This window comes from Mustela lutreola, chromosome 17 (assembly GCF_030435805.1).
Source record: "Mustela lutreola isolate mMusLut2 chromosome 17, mMusLut2.pri, whole genome shotgun sequence".
In the NCBI taxonomy this organism is placed as follows: Eukaryota; Metazoa; Chordata; class Mammalia; order Carnivora; family Mustelidae; genus Mustela; species Mustela lutreola.
The window spans coordinates 1580232-1599275 of NC_081306.1; the positions used below are offsets into that span (position 1 = coordinate 1580232).

The following is a 19044-nucleotide window of genomic DNA, read 5'->3' on the forward strand; positions in this document are numbered from 1 at the left end:
CGGCTGGGCTGGGCTGTGGCGTGTCTTGGCGTGTCTGCCGTGGGGGCCGGGACAGGTGGGTCAGGAAGGCAGCCCGCTCAGTGTTGCCCCCTTGGGAGCGGAGAGGCTGGAAGGCTGTGTCAGGTCAAGTCGCGGTTGCCCTCCAGGGCTGTGCTCTCAGCTCCGGCTCTCCTGCGGGCTGTGCTATTGGCGCAGCGGCGAGTGCGGAGCCCAACGAACAGCGCTTCCCAGGGTCTTCGGCCAAGTTCTCTTAATGGGACCGAGCATGAGCAGCAGGACGGACCACGTCGGAGGCCCCTTCCTGCTCAGAATTCTTCAGTGAAGGCTTCCTACTTCAGGCACAAAACAGGCAGAGAGACTGTGGGGCCAGGGCTGGGGCGCAGCGGCTGTACTGGGAGAGATTGAATGCGGCGGCCACAGAGCCCGACTGCAGAGGGGCCCTAGGGCAGTCTGGCTGCCCCCCTTCTTGGGGCCAAGCTGGGAAGCTGGACGGTAGAGAACAGAGGATGCTGGCTTCCGGGCCTGGCTTTGCCTCTGCTTTGCTGTTTGGCCTCAGCAAGGTGTTCGTCTCTCTAGGCCTCAGTTGTCCTCATCTGTCAAGTGGGAAGTTTTATCTGGGTTGGCGCTGCACACATAATTTGCTTGGCCTGGATAGTGTTTCCACTGGGATTTCACATAGAAGTTCAGCTGACCGGCTTCTCCTGAAAATCCAGAGATCCAGCCTCACGAGCTCCGCCTTCCACACTCCACATCTGCTCCATCCCCACTGGCCCACTGCACTCACATGACCTTCCCAGCCCCGTGGGAATGAGTTTGCAACATCTCTCCCTCCTTGAGGCACACCCCCCCCCCCTTCAGCCCCGGCTCTGCTCTCTGAACTGACCTGCAGCCGCGCCTTCTTCCAACGGGGGGCACCCTTGGGTTTCCCAGCTCTACGGGTGGTGGGTGCCCACAAGGAGGGGCCGGGTTCTAAAGGGGCCCTTCTCCCTTGACCTCCCCCTTTCTAACCTCCACCCACTGCCGCCTCTCAGCTTCCTCCCAGTGCAGCGTGGCGCCTATATTCTCAAGCCCCTCAGCCACCGTCCCCACCTCCAGGAGGCCCTAGCCACGCTTATGACCTTGCTATTCTGGGCCCTGCGTCCTGTTGGGAGACGGACAGGAGACAGCTGGGCTCACAGGCCACCCAGGCTGGGGGCGAGCTCGGGAAGCCGGCTGGCTCTCCCAGTGTTGTCTAATCCCTGGGGCTCCCTCAAACCATGATCTCAGGAGACTGGGGATAGAATTGGCCTTGCAAAGGAGGGGATGGTTTGGGGAGCTGGGTGCTGTGTTCTGGAAAAGGCGGTGGTGAGTGAAGGCTGTGGCGCCCCGGGGTAAGCAGGACCTGATCTCCTCCTAATCTAGCAGCAACTGGTGCTGTGAGGCTCCCCTTCCTCCCAAACCCTGCCAGCTTCAGGGACTTGCCTTCTGAAGGTGGGGGGGAGGGGGCCGAGGAGCACCCCCCACCCCAAGATTTGCATGTCTTGGCCAGAGAAGCCTAAGAGACTGTTTCCTTCTAAGCCTCTCTTTAAGGATGGTTGAGCTGAAGTTTGGGACCCGTCAGGTCCAGCCAGGCCCTGTGTCCCTGTCCTTCAGAACCAAGCTTCTGTTCCCAGCTTCAGCCCTCCTAGGAGGGGAGGAACACCTTCCAGCTGTGGGCTTGGAGACCCCCGGGGAGGGATCCAAGAGAACCAGTGCCTTCCTCCATCCCAGTCCACACCCTCAGCCTCGCTGGTGGCCAGCCTTCTGCAGGTCCTGCAGGTCCCAGCTTCCCCACTGGGAAGTTGGGGGAGGTGGGAGGGGTCACCTTAAAGGGCCCCCGCTGGCAGCAGCGTCCTGTAAAGCCTGCCCCCTGGCCTCAGTCCTGCTCGCAGCTCCCCTGAAGCCTGGACCCCTCCAGTCTTCTCCCCCTCTCCATGTTTGGGCATTCCTGCTCCTTTCGGTGCCCCGGTCAGTCCTGCAGGTGGTGGCAGGGAGAAGGCAGAGAGCACCAAAAGGCTTGGCAGATGCTGAGTCAGACTCTGGCCCAAGAAGGTGGGTGCTGGGCCACAGGGAGGTGTCTGTGGACGTGGCCTCCATTGTCTGAGCCCCCTCCTCAGGTCCCAGCTCCAGGGAGGGATTCCTGGGAACCATGCAGAGGAGGAGGGATGGAGCACCGTGTCCTCAACTCACCCCAGAAGCTCCCCTTCCCCCCCAGGTCCAGGCAGAGGAGGGAACAATCATGGGGGGGCTAAATCCTTAAGTGCCGCCCCCCCCTGCGGGCCTGGCCTGCCTGCTAGCCAAAAGCGAGGCTTCCCCTTCCTCCTCTCGCTGTCCCCCTGCCATCATCTGCTTAGGAACCTGAGCACCAGTGGGGGAAGCAGCCCGGAGAAGCCTTTCAGTGGCCCACACTCCTCTGACTGTCCCTCTCGGAAGCTGAAGGCCTAGATGCCGGGAGGACTGGAGCCCCCCCCACCTGCCACTAGTAACTCTCACCGAAACTCTCTCCTTTCCCTACGCTCCTTCCCTCCCCTGCCCCACAGCCCAGGCCACCGTCTGTCTGCTCCTCCAGCAGCTGCCCTGGTAGCAACCCAAAGACGCCCCCATCTAGGAGCAGGGGTGGGGGTGGGGGGCTCGGAGCAGCTGCTCGACAAGGAAGCTGACACCAGGGCCAGCCGCTCAGCAACAACTCGTGGCTTTGCACCCAGCCCTGGGCCCCCACCCACCTGGCTGCTGCGGGCCGGCTCCCCGCTGTCCCTTTTCCCCACTGCTCCTCAGACTTCCCTCTGACCCTGGCGGCCCGTCTCGGTCTCCCCAGCTCCGTTCTGTCCTTATTTCCCCCTAGACCTGTCCCCATCAATCTGTCCCTCCCCATTCCTCTGCTCTCTCCAGCTTCCCAGCCCCCTTTCCTCCACACGCCTCCTTCCCTACCGCTTCTTCCCTGGGATATGCCCAGCACCTGAGCATGCAGCCTCGCTCGGAGCCTCGCTCCCCTGGAGGAGAAGAGTTCAGGGCCAGGGCAGAGTGTGGACTACATACCTTCTAGGACCTGCCATGTGAACCCCTTGAGTTAACACTGTGGCATGGGGGGCCCTCATTCCATGACTTGGGGTGACTGCCCCCATCCTGAAACATTGGCCCCTTCCCCGCCATCATCAGCACATTCTGTAGCCTCGTGGATTACCTGGCTGCCTGGGTACCCTATTTTCTCGGGGAGAGGATTCCCTGCCAGGGACGGGTGGGCCCCCCAAAGGCTACATTTCCAGAGGCCGAGTTAGAGCGATGGAGAGGGGGGGAGTTTGGGGGAGAGATAGGCAGTCCTGGCTTTGCTCACCAGGGCTTGGACACTAAATCCCTTGTTGATGGCTGCAGCAACCCCTCCCGAGAGTAGGGTTACCGCCTTCTGCCCTGTCCCCTTGACCCTCTCCCCTGCCTATTTCCCCTTGTTCCTCTAGAGCCATTTCCTGTGGCCCCCAAAGGATGTTGTCCCCCTCTCCCATCCCCGGAAGGCTGGAGTATCTGCTGCCCTTTCAGCAAACTGGGTGAGGAAGGAGACCTCGGCAGCAGAAAGAGGTTGGGCGGCAGAGGAGGGAGTCCGGGAAGGAGAGAGGTGGAGGCCCCGGAGTAGGAGGGAAGAACTGCAGGTTGGACTTTGGAACAGGAAATTCGGTACAACTGAGGAAGTCCAGGCAACTGAGGGTGGGGTCAGCAAAACACAGACAGTGAAGTCTCTCCCCGCCCCCCCCTTCCCTGGGGCTGGGGCCACCTTAGCTTCCCTCATGAGTGACATCTCAGGCTGCAGCCCCACTGTTCCCCCTCTGTCAGCAGAAATATCTTTCTTCTGACCCCTCCTGCCAGAGTCTTAGCCAGCCAATCCCTGATCCGGGCGGGGGGAGAGCCCGGCCCCCCAGACTCCCTCATAAGGATCAGCTGGGGGCTGGGGGGGGTGGCCGGCTGCTGCCAGTGGGACGGGGGTCAGAGCTTCGTGGGAGGAAGAGAAACGTGGGGGGGGGGCAGGAGAGAAAAAGCAAAAACCCCAGACAAACAGGCAGGTGGACACTGAGGAAGGCCCCCGAAGCGTGAGAACCCCCCCAGAAGGAGCACACCGCTCCCTGGCCCCCAGGAAGGGAGCACAATGGAGGCTGCACACTCCAAGACCACAGAAGAATGTTTGGCCTATTTTGGGGTGAGCGAGACTACAGGCCTTAGCCCGGACCAAGTGAAGCGGCATCTGGAGAAATACGGCCCCAATGGTAAGTGTCCCTTGGAGGAGAGGCTGGTAACGCCCTCCTGTCCCCCCGCCACAACACAGACACAGACACACACTCACACACTTACACACACTGGAGTCTCTCCCTCCGGAGTACCTTAGGGAAGAGCTGGGCCATGGTCCAGGGCCTTCAGGGGGTAAGAGGAGACTAACAAGACAGGGTCCCTGAGACTAGAGTTTTGGGAGGATTTATGGGATGACCTTGGTGAACCTCAGATGCCCTTTTGGTGGCCCGGTTCTCTTACCTTAGCCAGAATCCTGCATGTGGGGGACATGACACTGATCCCCAAATGAATATGTCCTTTTCTTCTTTTTTCCCTCGGACAGAGCTCCCTGCTGAAGAAGGTAAGTCACTGGAATCCCTGAGCTCTGTTAATGACCGTCCCCCACCCCACCACCGTGCCCCACTCCCTTCTCCCCACCTTCTCCCTACTGACTCCCGGGGCAGATACCCTCCCAGAGGTTAGAATCTGGCTAGGGACAGCGGTTTCCACGCACTTGCTCCAGGAGGCCTCCAGCCCTTGAGCAACTAAGTGCCCTCCACCACTTTGAGGGGCCGGGGTCTGGACGCCTCCCCGGTGAGTTCCCTCAGTTCCCTCTCAGTAGCGAGCAGAACCTTCCTGCTCGGCCTGGAAGGCCACGCTCAGCCCCTGGGTCCCCGCCTGCCCTCCGAGTCCCGCCATTCATCCACCAGGCCTTAACCCGGGGGGGCCCGCCCTCCTCTGCCTCTCCCCGCAGGGAAGTCCCTGTGGGAGCTGGTGGTAGAGCAGTTTGAAGACCTCCTGGTGCGGATCCTTCTTCTGGCCGCCTGCATCTCCTTCGTGAGTACGGGCAGGCGTCGGGGGGCTGGCCGGGGTGTGGGTCGGGGGTCCGAAGCACCAGGGGCGCGGGGGCTCCTCGGCCCCAGTGGTCCAAGCCCTCAGCATCTCTTCCCCAGACCAGAACTGGGGGCGTGGGGGAGGGGCGCCCATGCGCCTACGCCTTGGTCCTCCTCCACACCCCACAGGCGGGTTTTATTTTAAGCTTTAAGGGTGTTCTCGGCCAAAACACTGAAGCTAAGCCACCCCCGCAGCTTCAAGGGCTTCGAGGGCTCGGGTTACCCCCCGAGCGCCGGTGCCCCCAGCTCGGCTCAGGCTCCGACTCCGCTGAGCTCCGGGCCACCACCGCTCCCGGCATGCCCCGGGGCGCGCAGCCAATCCCCGAGCGTCCCGGAGCCCCCGCCCCGCCCTCCTGACGCTGATTGGCCGCGGCAAACACGCCCCTCCCAGAGGCGGGAAGGAGCGGCGGGTGCGAGGGTGGCTCCGCGTGCGCCCGGAGCGCCCCCAGGCCCCTCGCCTGGGCCCGGGCTGCGCTGCCCGCCGCCCACCAGGCCTGCAACGCCCGGGGCCCCCTCCTCACCCGCCCGGCCTGGGCCTGCCCGCCCTCCCCCGGGCCGCGCGCAGCCGCAGGGGCAGCCGCAGGGCCGCCGCCTCTCCGGCCCTGGCGCCCTCCCCACCCCGCCCCACCGCGGCACCCGCCACCCAGCAGCCCGCTTGCCGCCTGGAGCGTCCACCTTAGCGTCGTGGCCCCGCCGGAAGACAAGACTGGGGGCAAGGAACGCCCCTTGTCGCCTGGTCTCCTTCATGGAGGCCCTGTGGGTGCCCGAGTACTCGCTGGCAGGGCCTCCCTTCTCCCTTCTCAGGTTTGCTCCTTGACATTTGCCTGTGGCTGCTCCCTGGCAGGGGCGACAGCTGGGGTGGGGTGTGTACTCGAGGCCCCGTAACTCTATCCCCCCTCCTGCTCCCTCATGAAATTGGAGCTTCCCCGCCTTGGGCTGCTGGGCAGGGCTGTCGGCCCCCTCCCCCCACAGTGTCTGCAAGGACCACAGGGTTTTCCCTAAGGCGTTCTGGCTCCCAAGGGATGGATGTGGCTGTCGGGGGTCCTTGGTCTGTGTGTCCCGCGAGCTTTGCTTACAGGCCAACAGCCTGGCCAGGGAAACCCAAAAGCATTCCCAGTTAACCCTCGAGCTGGGCCCGTCTCCACCCTCTGGTTCCTGCTGCACAACAGCAGCGGCAGCACTCGTGTGGGTCTGCGCTTTGGAGCCTGTAGGACCTCAGACCAAGGAGGCGCTGCGGTATCCCCGCGATGCCCAGCCCGGTCTGCTCCTGCGCATGTTCCTGTCCTCAGGGCCCGTCTTTATGTGTTGGAGGGGCTTCGTCCCGGTTAGCCGCCCTTCCCCTCGCCACAGGTGCTGGCCTGGTTCGAGGAAGGCGAAGAGACCATCACCGCCTTTGTGGAACCCTTTGTCATCCTCCTGATCCTCATTGCTAATGCCATCGTGGGCGTTTGGCAGGTGCGCCGTGACCCCGCCTCACTCCTTCCCATCCTGACCCTAAACGTGAAGCCAGCCTCCCTCCCAGTCTCCTCCTCCTCCGTCACTTCCTTTGGGAAGTGTTCTCTGTTCCCAATGCCCAGTTTGGAAAGGGGACGGAGTGCGGGAAAGAGACAGGACACTGGTGTCGCCGCTGTCCCTCGCTGGCTCTGCAATCCAGGAAGGGTCCTTCCCCCTCTCAGCCTCAGTGTCTGCCCTCACAGAATGGGGCTAATCATCCTGCCCCTGGGCTGTGCTGAGAGGGAAAAAGGTGATGTTTGTGGAGTTACCAGCCCTGTATGCCTGGCATATAGTAGCAGGTCAATCAACGCCCGCTTGATTTTCCTTCTCGTCCTTTATCACGCTCTACTTTTCCTGTCCCTTGATTTCTGATTTTCTTTGATTCTCTTTTTGTGTCTCCCCTGAACTGCCTTGCCTGTCTTGGGCCATAAATGACAGTTTCCTCCGCGCACACACCTACCCTCCCGCGGGGTTTGTCTCCTCCCTGATGCCCGGAGCCAGGACTGTGTGACCGGCCCTTGCCTCTGTCATGTCCCTGTGTCCCCCAGGACTCTGGCCCCTGCCGTCCTGATCCTCCCTGGCCAGTCCCCTCCCATTCCACACCCTTCCTCCCTTTGCTGAGCCCCCTCTCCTGCACTCTGTCCTCCCAGGAGCGTAACGCAGAGAACGCCATCGAGGCCCTGAAGGAATATGAACCCGAGATGGGGAAAGTCTACCGGGCTGACCGCAAGTCAGTACAAAGGATCAAGGCTCGGGACATTGTCCCCGGGGACATCGTGGAGGTGGCTGGTGAGTGATGAGAGTGAGTGGTCCAGGTAGGGAGGCCTTGACCTCGAGGCCAAGAGGATGTGTACGCGGAGGGTGGGGGCCCCTGATTCTGCTGTCCGGGAGGGAGCTGGGATGGCGGAGCCTTTGCTTTTCCTTCTCCGACTCCTCAGGAGGTCACCCCAGGGCACCGTGGCCAGAGAAGCCCTCCCTGTCACAGTCTCAGCAGGAACAGCCAGTCCTGTCCCTGACACTCCAGGCGGACCCCCTGCTCCCCCTCCTCTCACCAGCACTTGCAAGCAACAGGTGGAGCCTAGTCCCTGCCAACGGCACCGTCTCCACCCCCCTCCCGAGGCCTGGCTTCTCTCCTTCCACCCACCCCCAAGCTTGGTCAGCTTTAAATCTTGACCTCTTGGTGCCCTTGAGGCCTCTTGAAGGGGAAGGAGTGAGGGTAGAAGGGAGGAGGGGGGCCGAAGGCTCAAGCCCCCAACCATGTAAGGGAAACTCGGGCCCTAGCAGGGAGCACGGGACCTAGGAGGAGGGGAGCTCAGGAGGGGCCCCGCCTCTCTGCTGAGGGACACTTAATGCCTGCCCGGGGAGGGGTGGGGGCTGGGTGGCTAAGATTACTGGGATTCTGCCCCCTTCAGCGGTTTTCCTATTTGCCCTGCGCAGGCCTTCCCTCATCTCCAGGCCCCTGGCAGAGGGGAACGTATCTAGGCCCGCTTGCCTCCACTAGACGCCCTAGTTGCCACCACGGGAGGCCCGGGGAGGAGGAGGGAGGGGGGGCTGAAGACCCCAGGGCACCATCGCAGGCCTGTCCGGCCACAGTGACAGTTCAGAGTCAGCGCCATGAATGTCTATAAATATCGCTTGGGCTTGGGTGACAGGGTGTCCCGCCCAACTCTGTCTCCGACCTCCTCCCTCCTCCGTCCGCTTCCTCTGGCACAGGAGGAGGAACCTTAGAAACAGGGAAAGGAAAGCGGCCCAATGAACCCCAGCCCCAGGACCATCCATGGGACCGGGAGAGATGAGCAGAGGCCCTCAGAGGCCGTTAGCCTCTACAGAGGCCCTGAAGTCTGGCGGGGGAGGCGGACGTCATCAGCCTTGTCAGCCTACCTGCAAGGTGGTTTCCTGGGCTGATGCCTCCTGGGCATCTCCCGTGGCCTGCTCCGCCGTTTCTTCTCTCCCGCCAGTCGCCCCAGCTCACTCACCTCACCCACCGTGGCTTCATGCCTTCCCTCAGGTGCGCAACCCAGGGCCTGGCGCGCTTCTGCTGGGCGGTCTCTGCCGGGCCCTGCGGGACCTCTCCCCTGCGGCCCCTGCCGCTTCTCCCTCTCCCTCTCCTCCTGCCCTCTGATCCTTCCCTCGGGCTCTACCTCTTGTCCTGCTCTGCACAGATTTTTCTCCATTCTCGTATTTTCTCCTGTTTCTTCCTGTTCCCCTCCCCCTGTCCCCGCCGTGGCTCCGTGGCCTCCTCTCCCCTCCGAGGTGCGTCTCCCCAGTTCCCCCGGTCTCTTTGACTTTTTTCCTCTCCCCCCACCTTTCTCCCTCTTGTTTCCGTCTCTACTTTGCTGTCTCATGACACACCTGCATGGTTCCTAATCTCCCCTGCAGCGGCTCAGCGTCACTGTTTATTGAGCATGTGCTATGTGCCGTGCACTGGGCCCTCTCACAGGCTCGCAGCCGAGGGAGGAGAGAAAAGCAACAGGGGTAGTTGGAATGAGTGTTCATGGGGGATGCGTGCTGGGGCTCTGGCGGCCTACGCCAAGGGCCTGACTCAAGCCCGGGGAGGGCACCCGGCCCCGGTGCCCTGAGGAACCAGGTGAGGTAGTCAGACAGAGATCGGGCTTTCCTTGGGAAGGAAGAAAACTCCTCTCTCGACTGACTTCACTCTCGCCCCCTCTCTCCACAGTGGGGGACAAAGTCCCCGCGGATATCCGCATCCTGGCCATCAAATCCACTACGCTCCGGGTTGACCAGTCCATCCTTACAGGTCCGGTGGGCCGGGGGGGGGGGGAGGATGCTTCATGGGGCGCGGGGAGGAGGTGGGGAGCTCAGGGGACACCCAGGGATGCAGCTCCAGGGGGATGAAGAGAACCGCCGGCCCCCTCCTGGCTCCCTGGCGCCCGTGACGTCCGCACGGCCCCACGTGGTTCCCCATCATAAGCCCGAAACACAAGGGGTCATGGGAGGGAGCAGGACATTTGTGCCTGTTCTCCAGATGGTCATCGACCCCGTCTTTCCACGTGGACATTCAGACACCCAGAGAGCTGTCTTGTTGCCTCAAAACCACAGCACCCCCCTCCTGCCCTGAGTGAGGACCCATAGATTCTAGAACAAGCTAGAGGGTCTGGATGCACTTAAAACCATAGCTGCTTCAGGTTCTTCACTGCGAGCGAGAAGGTGAAGAGCCAGCGAGCCTTCCCTGTGGTCCAAGGAGGCAAGGCCGGGGTGGTCCCCTGACCCCCTGCCCAGTGGCGACAGGAAGGCATCTCCTTCCCTGGAAGGTGCTCTGTCGTTGACTATGCCCCTTGCCATGAAAAAGCTTCTTTCGCTTTTGCCAAGACCTGGTTCTGAAGTCTATGTATTATCGTCTCCATTTTACAGAGAACAGAGGTTAAGTGATCCCAAATTATGCAGCTTATAAGGGGTCGAGCTGGGGCTCAGGTCAAGGTCTTCTTACTCCAAGTGCGTTGGATTTCCCTCCTGCCTCCAGTGGCTTTGGCCAGAGTCCAGCTTCCTCCAGAACGGTTGCTAGGTCCTTCCCAGGCCCTGTCCGACCAAGCAGGGCCAGACTTAGGGGCAGAAAGCATGGGAGGAGAGAGGCCGTGGCGTCATCCGAAAACCTCGTGGCTCCTTCTCGGCAGGCGAGTCTGTATCTGTCATCAAGCACACAGACCCTGTTCCTGACCCCCGAGCTGTCAACCAGGATAAGAAGAACATGCTTTTCTCGGTGAGCCAGGCCGGGCCAGCTGGCACGCGCCCGACCCAGAGGCCTCTGGGGGGGAGAGACGTGGCTGTGCATGGCGAGATGAGGACCGCCGCTGGGGGGTGCAGTGGGAGGGCCGCCCCTCGCCTCACTGCCCGCCTCTCGGCCGCCCTCCCAGGGTACCAACATTGCCGCTGGCAAGGCCGTAGGCATCGTGGCCGCCACGGGTGTGAGCACCGAGATTGGGAAGATCCGTGACCAGATGGCCGCCACGGAGCAGGACAAGACCCCCCTGCAGCAGAAGCTGGATGAGTTTGGGGAGCAGCTCTCCAAGGTCATCTCCCTCATCTGTGTGGCTGTCTGGCTCATCAACATTGGCCATTTCAACGATCCTGTCCACGGGGGCTCCTGGTTCCGGGGGGCTATCTACTACTTTAAGATCGCCGTGGCCCTGGCTGTGGCTGCAATCCCAGAAGGTGTGGCAGGCTCTCTTTCTCCTCCCGTGGGCTGGCCGAATCTGCAGAGGGCCCCTTTCCCAGTAGGGTAACATTCGCTGGCTCCAGGCCTCACGTCCTCCGCTGCCTCCCCACAGGCCTTCCTGCGGTCATCACCACCTGCCTGGCCTTGGGCACCCGGCGGATGGCAAAGAAGAACGCCATTGTGAGGAGCCTGCCCTCCGTAGAGACTCTGGGCTGCACCTCCGTCATCTGTTCCGACAAGACGGGCACCCTCACCACCAACCAGATGTCTGTGTGCAAGGTCAGGGAAGGATGGGGTCTCCCACTCCCAAGACGGCCTTTGGGGTGACATAAACCCTCCACAGATGGGGTCAGGCCTTCATCCCTGGCAGCTTCTCCCCCGGCCGGGGAAAGAAATGCGCGGAGGGCCAGTATAGGTCGCCACCCTTCCAGCCATGAAAAGGACGAGCGAGGGCCCCTCTGGCTCCCCCTGCCCCCCGGGACTCGTCCTCCGTGGCCGGCCTGGAGGGCCCCATTTGAATAGCATTTCCTAAACCCGGCACGCTTAATCCCTTTGGCAAGTCTGGACCTCGTCTCAGGATGATAGTTTAAATGTAAAAAAATAAAACACACAGGGCTCTTGTTTAAAAACTACACTGGGCTACGGAGGAAACCTACGACTGAATTACGGTCATCCAAATATCTTCAAGACACGTTGGCGATGCATGCGCACTTCTGCTTCGGGTTGAATGCATTCCGCAGCAGGCCCAGCGGCGGGTGCCCAAGCATTCAGGAGCCCACTGGCTATTTCGAGGGCTCTGAGGGCGATCTGATGCAGGAAGGAGCTGTGGGCCTGTTGGGGCAGGCATAGGCGTCGCTAGTATCGATGTGGTCTGCTGCCCGCGTTCGTGACTGAGAGGAAATGCTCAATGTCAGAGAGAAAATAAGAGCTGCCATCCCCCCCCCCCCCATGTTTCCATCTTGGCAGGGGGATAGGATTTGGGGCGGGGGTCATTCAGGGACCCCCCAGGCAAAGAACCCCTGCCGTAAACCAAGTTCAGTGAAACAGCACGTCCAGCATCAATTGCCGTTCTGAGACTCAGGGCTGGCGGTCAGAGAGGGTGAGAAGGGCTGTACCGTGTGCTCCCTGGGGAGACCCCTGTGCTTGCTTGCACTTGAACCCCCGTCAAGGCCGGGGGGCGGTGCCCCTTCATTTAAGCCAGGGTTTTGGTGCACTTACTTGACCATAGAACCTTTGTCTGTCGGAGCCCTTCTGAAGCCCCATCCCTCCCCTGCTGGGTGTAGTTCACGGTGGGCGGCTCCTCTCCAGGACCTTCCAAAGCCCAGGCTTCCAAGCCAGACCACAGGCTCCTGCCCTGTTCCCTAAAAATGGGTTGATGGCCCTCATTCGAAAGTCAGGACATTGCACAGGAAAATAGCCCGGATTTCTGGCTCTTCCTGCAAAACGGGAAGATCTGGCCGTGAGTGGCTGAAGTGACAGCTGGGCCACAGGCTCTCCTGCACCTCGCCACCCATGCCCCCTTTCACTGACTCATCCAAGGGGCCTGCAGGGTGGCCTGCAAAATCTAGGGACTTTCATTCGGGGGCCGTAAGCACCGAACATGGAGGATGGCGGCCAGGGAGTGGCAGGAGGCTGTCCTCGTCTCTGAGGGCAGCTGGGAGAGAGATGCGGCCCCTGCCTCCCCTCGGTGCCAAGTGCCTTTGGGGATGCTGAGAGCTGGACATCTGTGCCCATGGCCCCTCTCCCTGCAGATGTTTATCATCGACAAGGTGGACGGAAACGTCTGCGTCCTGAACGAGTTCTCCATCACTGGCTCCACTTACGCTCCGGAAGGAGAGGTGTAAGTTCCCTGAAGTCCTTTCCTTGTCTCCCCGTGCCCCCCGCAGACACCTCCCCCCAACACCCCTCTCCCGGGGGCCTCCCTCTAGTTTTATCTCTCTCTCTCTTCCTTCCCTGACCTGGTTCTCTCTCCCGCCCGATGGGGCTCCACCTCGGTGGCCGTGTCCCCGACTGTCCCCCGTGTTCTCTCTGCATCTCGGCCCTATTCTGCTCTACCTGTCTCTTTTCCTTCCTCCCTCCCCGCCCCGCTGCCAGCCTGAAGAATGATAAGCCCATCCGCGCAGGGCAGTATGATGGGCTGGTGGAACTGGCCACCATCTGTGCCCTCTGCAATGACTCCGCCTTGGACTTCAATGAGGTAACCTCTCCTTTCCTGACACAGTCCCCTTCCAACCGGCCGAGGCGGGGCCTCCTCGCCAGGCCCCGTGGGCAGGGGACGCTCTGTACGGAGGCCTCTCCTGGGTGGGAAGGGGAGGGAGTGGCCCGCCCCCTTCCCCGTTCTAGGAGAAAGGTGGGAGCAAGGGGCTGGCAGTGCCCGGCACTTACTTCCTCTTCCTCCTCTGTCCTCTCAGACCAAAGGTGTTTACGAGAAGGTGGGGGAGGCCACCGAGACGGCGCTCACCACCCTGGTGGAGAAGATGAATGTATTCAACACTGACGTGAGAAGCCTCTCAAAGGTGGAGAGAGCCAATGCCTGCAACTCGGTGAGCCTGGGCGCTCCCTCCCATGGGGCCCTTCTTCGTCCCGGGTCACACAGGCTAGGCCCCAGGGAACCTTGGGGGGCAGAGGCCGCCAGTCCAGCTGGGCAGGGCTCTGTGCCCCATGCCAGGACCCTAGCCAGTACGGGCAGCCGGCCTCAGCTGTTCTTGGCCAGGCCGACTTTGGGTAGGCCCTCCTGCCCCTGGACCGATGCAACCTCGCCGCCGTCTTGCTGGAGTCCCCCTCGGTGATAATGCCTCCTGATGTGTCCCTGGCTGGACGGAAGGCATCGGGCACAGGCCATGGCCACCCATCGTGGTGCTTCCCTTGTCTGGATGAACAAACCCCACTCTGTTCCTCTCTAAGACTTTGCTATTAATGTTTCTTCAATGTGTATATTGCACTCCTCTTGCATATTTTGTTCTCCACATCGCTCATTCTTTTGTTTTCTTTTGGATATACAAGATGCTCGTTGCAGCTGCTTTTTTTTTTTTAAGATTTTATTTATTTATTTGACAGACAGAGATCACAAGTAGGCAGAAAGGCAGAGAGAGAGGAGGAAGCAGGCTCCCCGCTGAGCAGAGAACCTGATGCGGGGCTTGATCCCAGGGTCCTGGGATCATGACCTGAGCTGAAGGCAGAGGCTTTAACCCACTAGCCACCCAGGCACCCCTAGTTGCTGCTTTACTTAATAAGACAGGAATAATGAAAACAAATAAATATCTCTCATTAGAGAGTGTGTAAGAAATTTACAAATGCTAATATAAACATCACCTTATCTCTTATTCATTGTTACTTTTACACTTGTTTTCTCTTGACGTCTCTATGACGCACTGGGTGGAAAAGGGCTCGCGTTTGATTTTGTGGCATATTTGTTACTATGTGCCAGGCACTGGGTCTCTATTGTCCAATAGCAAGCATGTCCCTAGGGGCCCACATGTAGTTATTGCAATTTAAATTAATTAAGATGAGATAAAAGTAAAAAGTCACCTCTTGGGCTGCACCAGCCACATTTTTCCATGCTGAGGAACTGGGCTCAGTGGCACCCTATTGGATGGTTCTGATTACAGAACATTCCCATCACCACCGAAGTTCTAGATGGTGCCATACTGAGCCATCCTGTTTTCGTTGTGCTTTAAACTGGACACCGTAAGAAAGCCACAGCACCAGTCTTGAAGCTCTCTCCGTTTGTGCTGTAGGTACCAGATGGAGCTCCAGTCTGAGACTCAGCTTGTGGTCTGCTCTGACCTCCAGATCCTTTTTGACTGTGTTCTACAGGGTCTGAGACTCTGCCCTTCTGTGATGCAGCAGCATTCTTATCCCATCTGTCTCATGTCTGGCCTCTCCCTGTCCGTCTCCTCTCTCCCAGGTGATCCGCCAGCTAATGAAGAAGGAATTCACCCTGGAGTTCTCCCGGGACAGGAAGTCCATGTCTGTCTACTGCTCCCCAGCCAAATCCCGGGCTGCCGTGGGCAACAAGATGTTTGTTAAGGTCAGAAATCAGAAACCTTCTTCCCAGTCCTGGAGCCCTCTCCTATCCCTGCCCTCCATCACTGTGCCCTGGAAGAAAGGGGTCCCTGAAACCTCGCCTGGTCTCCTAGGGTGCCCCTGAGGGGGTCATTGACCGCTGTAACTACGTGCGAGTTGGCACCACCCGGGTGCCCATGACAGGGCCGGTGAAGGACAAGATCATGTCCGTGATCAAGGAGTGGGGCACTGGCCGGGACACGCTGCGCTGCCTGGCCCTGGCTACCCGAGACAGCCCCCCAAAGCGAGAAGAGATGATCCTGGATGACTCTGCCAGGTTCATGGAATATGAGGTGAGTGGACGGAAGCCCCCCTTGCCCCAGAGTCATCTGCCTCCCCTGGCTCTGCCCACAGTGTGTCCTGCTGCGTCATGGACCCTAGAGTCACAGGGAAGAACCTAGAATCTGGAAGGACCATAGGAACCATCTAGTGAGTCCAGGGCTGCTCTGCCGGTGGCCGTGAACCTGTCCCAGATGAGGCGAGGCACTTGCCTCCAGACCAGAGACCCATGTGGTCCCGGGACATCCTCAGTTCTGCCCCATGTTTCCCTGAGAAGATATTCCCAATGCAAGAGCGGGGCTAGACCTGCACTCTGGTACCTGGGCCTTACCTTGCTGCAGACTGACTCTCTGAAGGGCACCCGAGTCCATTCTTTCGTTTTCTTGTCGGGACCCAGTGGCCCGGCAGGTAGCCTGGATTTGCTTAGGCCTGTAGACCCAGCGAGTGGCCCCTCCAAAAGCAGAAGCCACTGCCCTAACTCCCGGTTCTAGCTCTTTCCTTGAAATATCCACGGGCGGCCACCTCTGCTGGGCCGGGCAGTGCCACATCCCCAGGCACACACGTGAGCAAGGTACATCTCCCGCCCCTGGGCTTACGAGGCCCCACTGAGATTCGCACGCCCGGCCCCAGCTCCCATCATCCCTCCGGCCCCCCGCTTCCTCCCTGGCTCATTTCCCGAGCCCCTTCCTGACCCTGTTGCTCTCTGGCGTCTCCCCAGACGGACCTGACGTTTGTCGGCGTGGTGGGCATGCTGGACCCACCCCGCAAGGAGGTCACAGGATCTATTCAGCTGTGCCGGGACGCCGGAATCCGAGTCATCATGATCACTGGGGACAACAAGGGCACGGCCATTGCCATCTGCCGGCGCATCGGCATCTTCGGGGAGAACGAAGAGGTGACGGACCGAGCCTACACCGGCCGGGAGTTCGACGACCTGCCCCTGGCCGAGCAGCGGGAGGCCTGCCGCCGTGCCTGCTGCTTTGCCCGCGTGGAGCCGTCCCACAAGTCCAAGATCGTGGAGTTTCTGCAGTCCTATGATGAGATCACAGCCATGGTGAGTGGACGGCGGGGCTGTACTGCTGGGGGCACGTTGGGGGGCGCCTTGGGGACCTGAGCAGCAAGAGGAAGGTTCAGCCCACCAGGAAGGGCCATGTGCAAGGGCCCGTGTCCCACCTTCTCGCTCTGCCCTCAGACAGGTGACGGAGTCAACGACGCGCCGGCCCTGAAGAAGGCCGAGATCGGCATTGCCATGGGATCGGGCACCGCCGTGGCCAAGACGGCGTCCGAGATGGTGCTGGCCGACGACAACTTTTCCACCATCGTGGCTGCGGTGGAGGAGGGCCGTGCCATCTACAACAACATGAAGCAGTTCATCCGCTATCTCATTTCCTCCAACGTGGGCGAGGTGGTCTGGTGAGTGGCCAGGGCGGGAGGCTGGCCCTGGGGGCCGGTGGGGGTGGTGACCCACATGGGTCAGGAGGCAGGACAGACACGTGACCGCCTCCTTCTGGCAGCATCTTCCTGACCGCCGCCTTGGGGCTGCCCGAGGCCCTGATCCCCGTGCAGCTGCTGTGGGTGAACTTGGTGACTGACGGGCTCCCGGCCACAGCCCTGGGCTTCAACCCGCCAGACCTGGACATCATGGACCGGCCCCCCCGGAGCCCCAAGGAGCCCCTCATCAGTGGCTGGCTCTTCTTCCGCTACATGGCGATTGGGGGTGAGCAGGATGGATGGAGGACCCCCTAGTCCTTCCCAACCCTTGGGACCAACCCCCAGGGTGGCACACCCACTTGCCTAGCATGGCCGCCCCGGTGGACCCTCTTCCCCAGTGAGCCGTTGGTGGCCGTGAGCCCTCTGGACGCCTCCCGTCTCCCCAGCCGTGACCCCAACCCTCATCTTCTGTCTACCGCAGGCTATGTGGGTGCAGCCACTGTGGGAGCGGCCGCCTGGTGGTTCTTGTATGCAGATGACGGGCCTCACGTCACCTACAACCAGCTGGTAGGGGGGACAGAGCAGGGAGGAGGGTGGGGAGCAGGAGGGAGGCGTGGAGGGCCTGTGGGATCCCAGCGCCTCACCCCGCCCCCTGCAGACTCACTTCATGCAGTGCAACGAGGAAAACCCTGACTTCGAGGGCCTGGACTGTGAGGTCTTTGAGGCCCCCGAGCCCATGACCATGGCCCTGTCCGTGCTGGTTACCATCGAGATGTGCAACGCTCTCAACAGGTGAGGGCCGCACGCCCACCCCTGCTGCCTTCCAGAGGCCGCTGTACCCTCCCGCTTCCTCTCTGTGCTCACTCCTGCTTTCTGCTGTCCCCCACGCCGGGCTCCACTCGGTCTCCCCTTCACAGCCTGTCTGAGAACCAGTCCCTCCTGCGGATGCCCCCCTGGGTGAACATCTGGCTGGTGGGCTCCATCTGCCTCTCCATGTCCCTCCACTTCCTCATCCTCTACGTCGACCCTCTGCCGGTGAGCCCTCTGGGGCCGGGACCCACCATTCTGTGCCCCTCGGGGAGCCGCTCTGGGCTGGGGTGCAGACAGAGGGAGGAGGGAGTCAGGCTGGGGTGGTCTGGGGCTCCTGCCTGGCCCCTCCTGAGAGGGTCACCGGTCCTCACCACCTCCACCCACCGTCCCAGATGATCTTCAAGCTCCGGGCTCTGGACCTCACCCAGTGGCTCATGGTCCTGAAGATCTCATTTCCAGTCATTGGGCTCGATGAGCTCCTCAAGTTCATTGCTCGGAACTACCTGGAGGGTAAGCCAGCCCTCCGAGCCCTGTTTGGCCCCGGTCCCCCCATAAGCCCTCCCTCTGCGCTGCGAAGGCGCCCGCCCCCCCTTCCTTTTCAGTGGGGTGCCCTGGCCCCGAGAGGATCAGCGCCCCTTCCCTGAGCCCCCATGCCTCTGAGCCGGGGCAGGCGCCCGCGGCCTCCTCAGCCCTCTTGGCTCTCCGCGGCTGCCTCCACCCTTCGTAACCTGTCCTCTCTCTGTCCTCTCTGGCCATAGGATAACCCGTTTCCCCTTCCTCCATCTCTTTGAACCGTGTCACAGGTATCACCCTCTGCCCGCCCCAGCCGCTGTGCCCGCCCCCACGCACTCCCCTCTCCCCCTCGGTGGCACCCGAGGTCACTAGCGCTCGCTGTTCCGCTGACCCCCCAGGTCCCCCCACCGCTGCCGCTGGCAAGGCCAAGCTTCCTGGCGGGGCGGGCCGCTGTCCGGACGCTGCGGGTCCGGCGGCCGCGGGGCTGCGCTGCGCTGCGCGGGGCGCTGGGCTGTCCGCTGCGGGGGCTGCAGGGCTGGGGAGGAGTGGGGCCGGGACACAGGTGAGTCTGGGGCGGGGGCGGGGGGGGGGGGCCTGCACTGACCCTCCGGGGAGTGTGCGGGCGCCGAGGGGCCGGAGGGCCCGGGAGGGACTGTTCCCCTCCCCTCCTGCCCCCCGGCCTCACTCTTCCCTTTCTCCTTCCAGATCCCGAAGACGAAAGAAGGAAGTAACCGGTCCTTCTGCCCCCTTCCCCGCCCCATAGTGACGCATCTGCAGCCAGAGCCGCGGCACAGACTCCCAGTCCCCTCCACTCCCCGATGTTTTTCTGTTTATAAACACAAGGGTCCCTCTCCCTCCTCCGCCCTCCCCAGCCCATCTCCCCTTCTGCTCTGGACAAACCTCCCCTCCCCGACCCCATGGGGCTTGCAGGGACAAGGCGACGGATTGAGCTGAGCTGCTTATTTATTGAAAATAAATGACAGAAAAGTCTGGTCTTGCCTCCGTGCACATCTCGGGGCCTGGGTCAGGCCCCCGGGGACAAGCGTCTTAGTGTCATGCAGTCCGGAAAGCCGCGGCCTGTCCCAGCGCGCGCATGTGGAGGGAGGGACTGCCACG

General features: G+C 61.5%; 1 protein-coding gene across 1 annotated transcript; it reads left to right on the plus strand.

The window, feature by feature from the left end:
• The first annotated feature begins 3947 nt into the window (after window positions 1–3947).
• ATP2A1 (ATPase sarcoplasmic/endoplasmic reticulum Ca2+ transporting 1) lies at window positions 3948–18918 on the plus strand. The gene is made up of 23 exons (XM_059154093.1): window positions 3948–4268; window positions 4613–4630; window positions 5024–5106; window positions 6513–6617; window positions 7307–7445; window positions 9334–9414; window positions 10289–10374; window positions 10529–10826; window positions 10943–11109; window positions 12582–12670; window positions 12925–13027; window positions 13242–13373; window positions 14738–14860; window positions 14970–15188; window positions 15893–16228; window positions 16367–16587; window positions 16689–16891; window positions 17087–17172; window positions 17264–17397; window positions 17523–17640; window positions 17808–17925; window positions 18174–18218; window positions 18634–18918. The coding sequence occupies exons 1-22, from the start codon at window positions 4151–4153 to the stop codon at window positions 18176–18178; spliced, it is 2982 nt and encodes a 993-aa protein (XP_059010076.1). The 5' UTR covers window positions 3948–4150; the 3' UTR covers window positions 18179–18218; window positions 18634–18918.
• The last annotated feature ends 126 nt before the right edge of the window (window positions 18919–19044 follow it).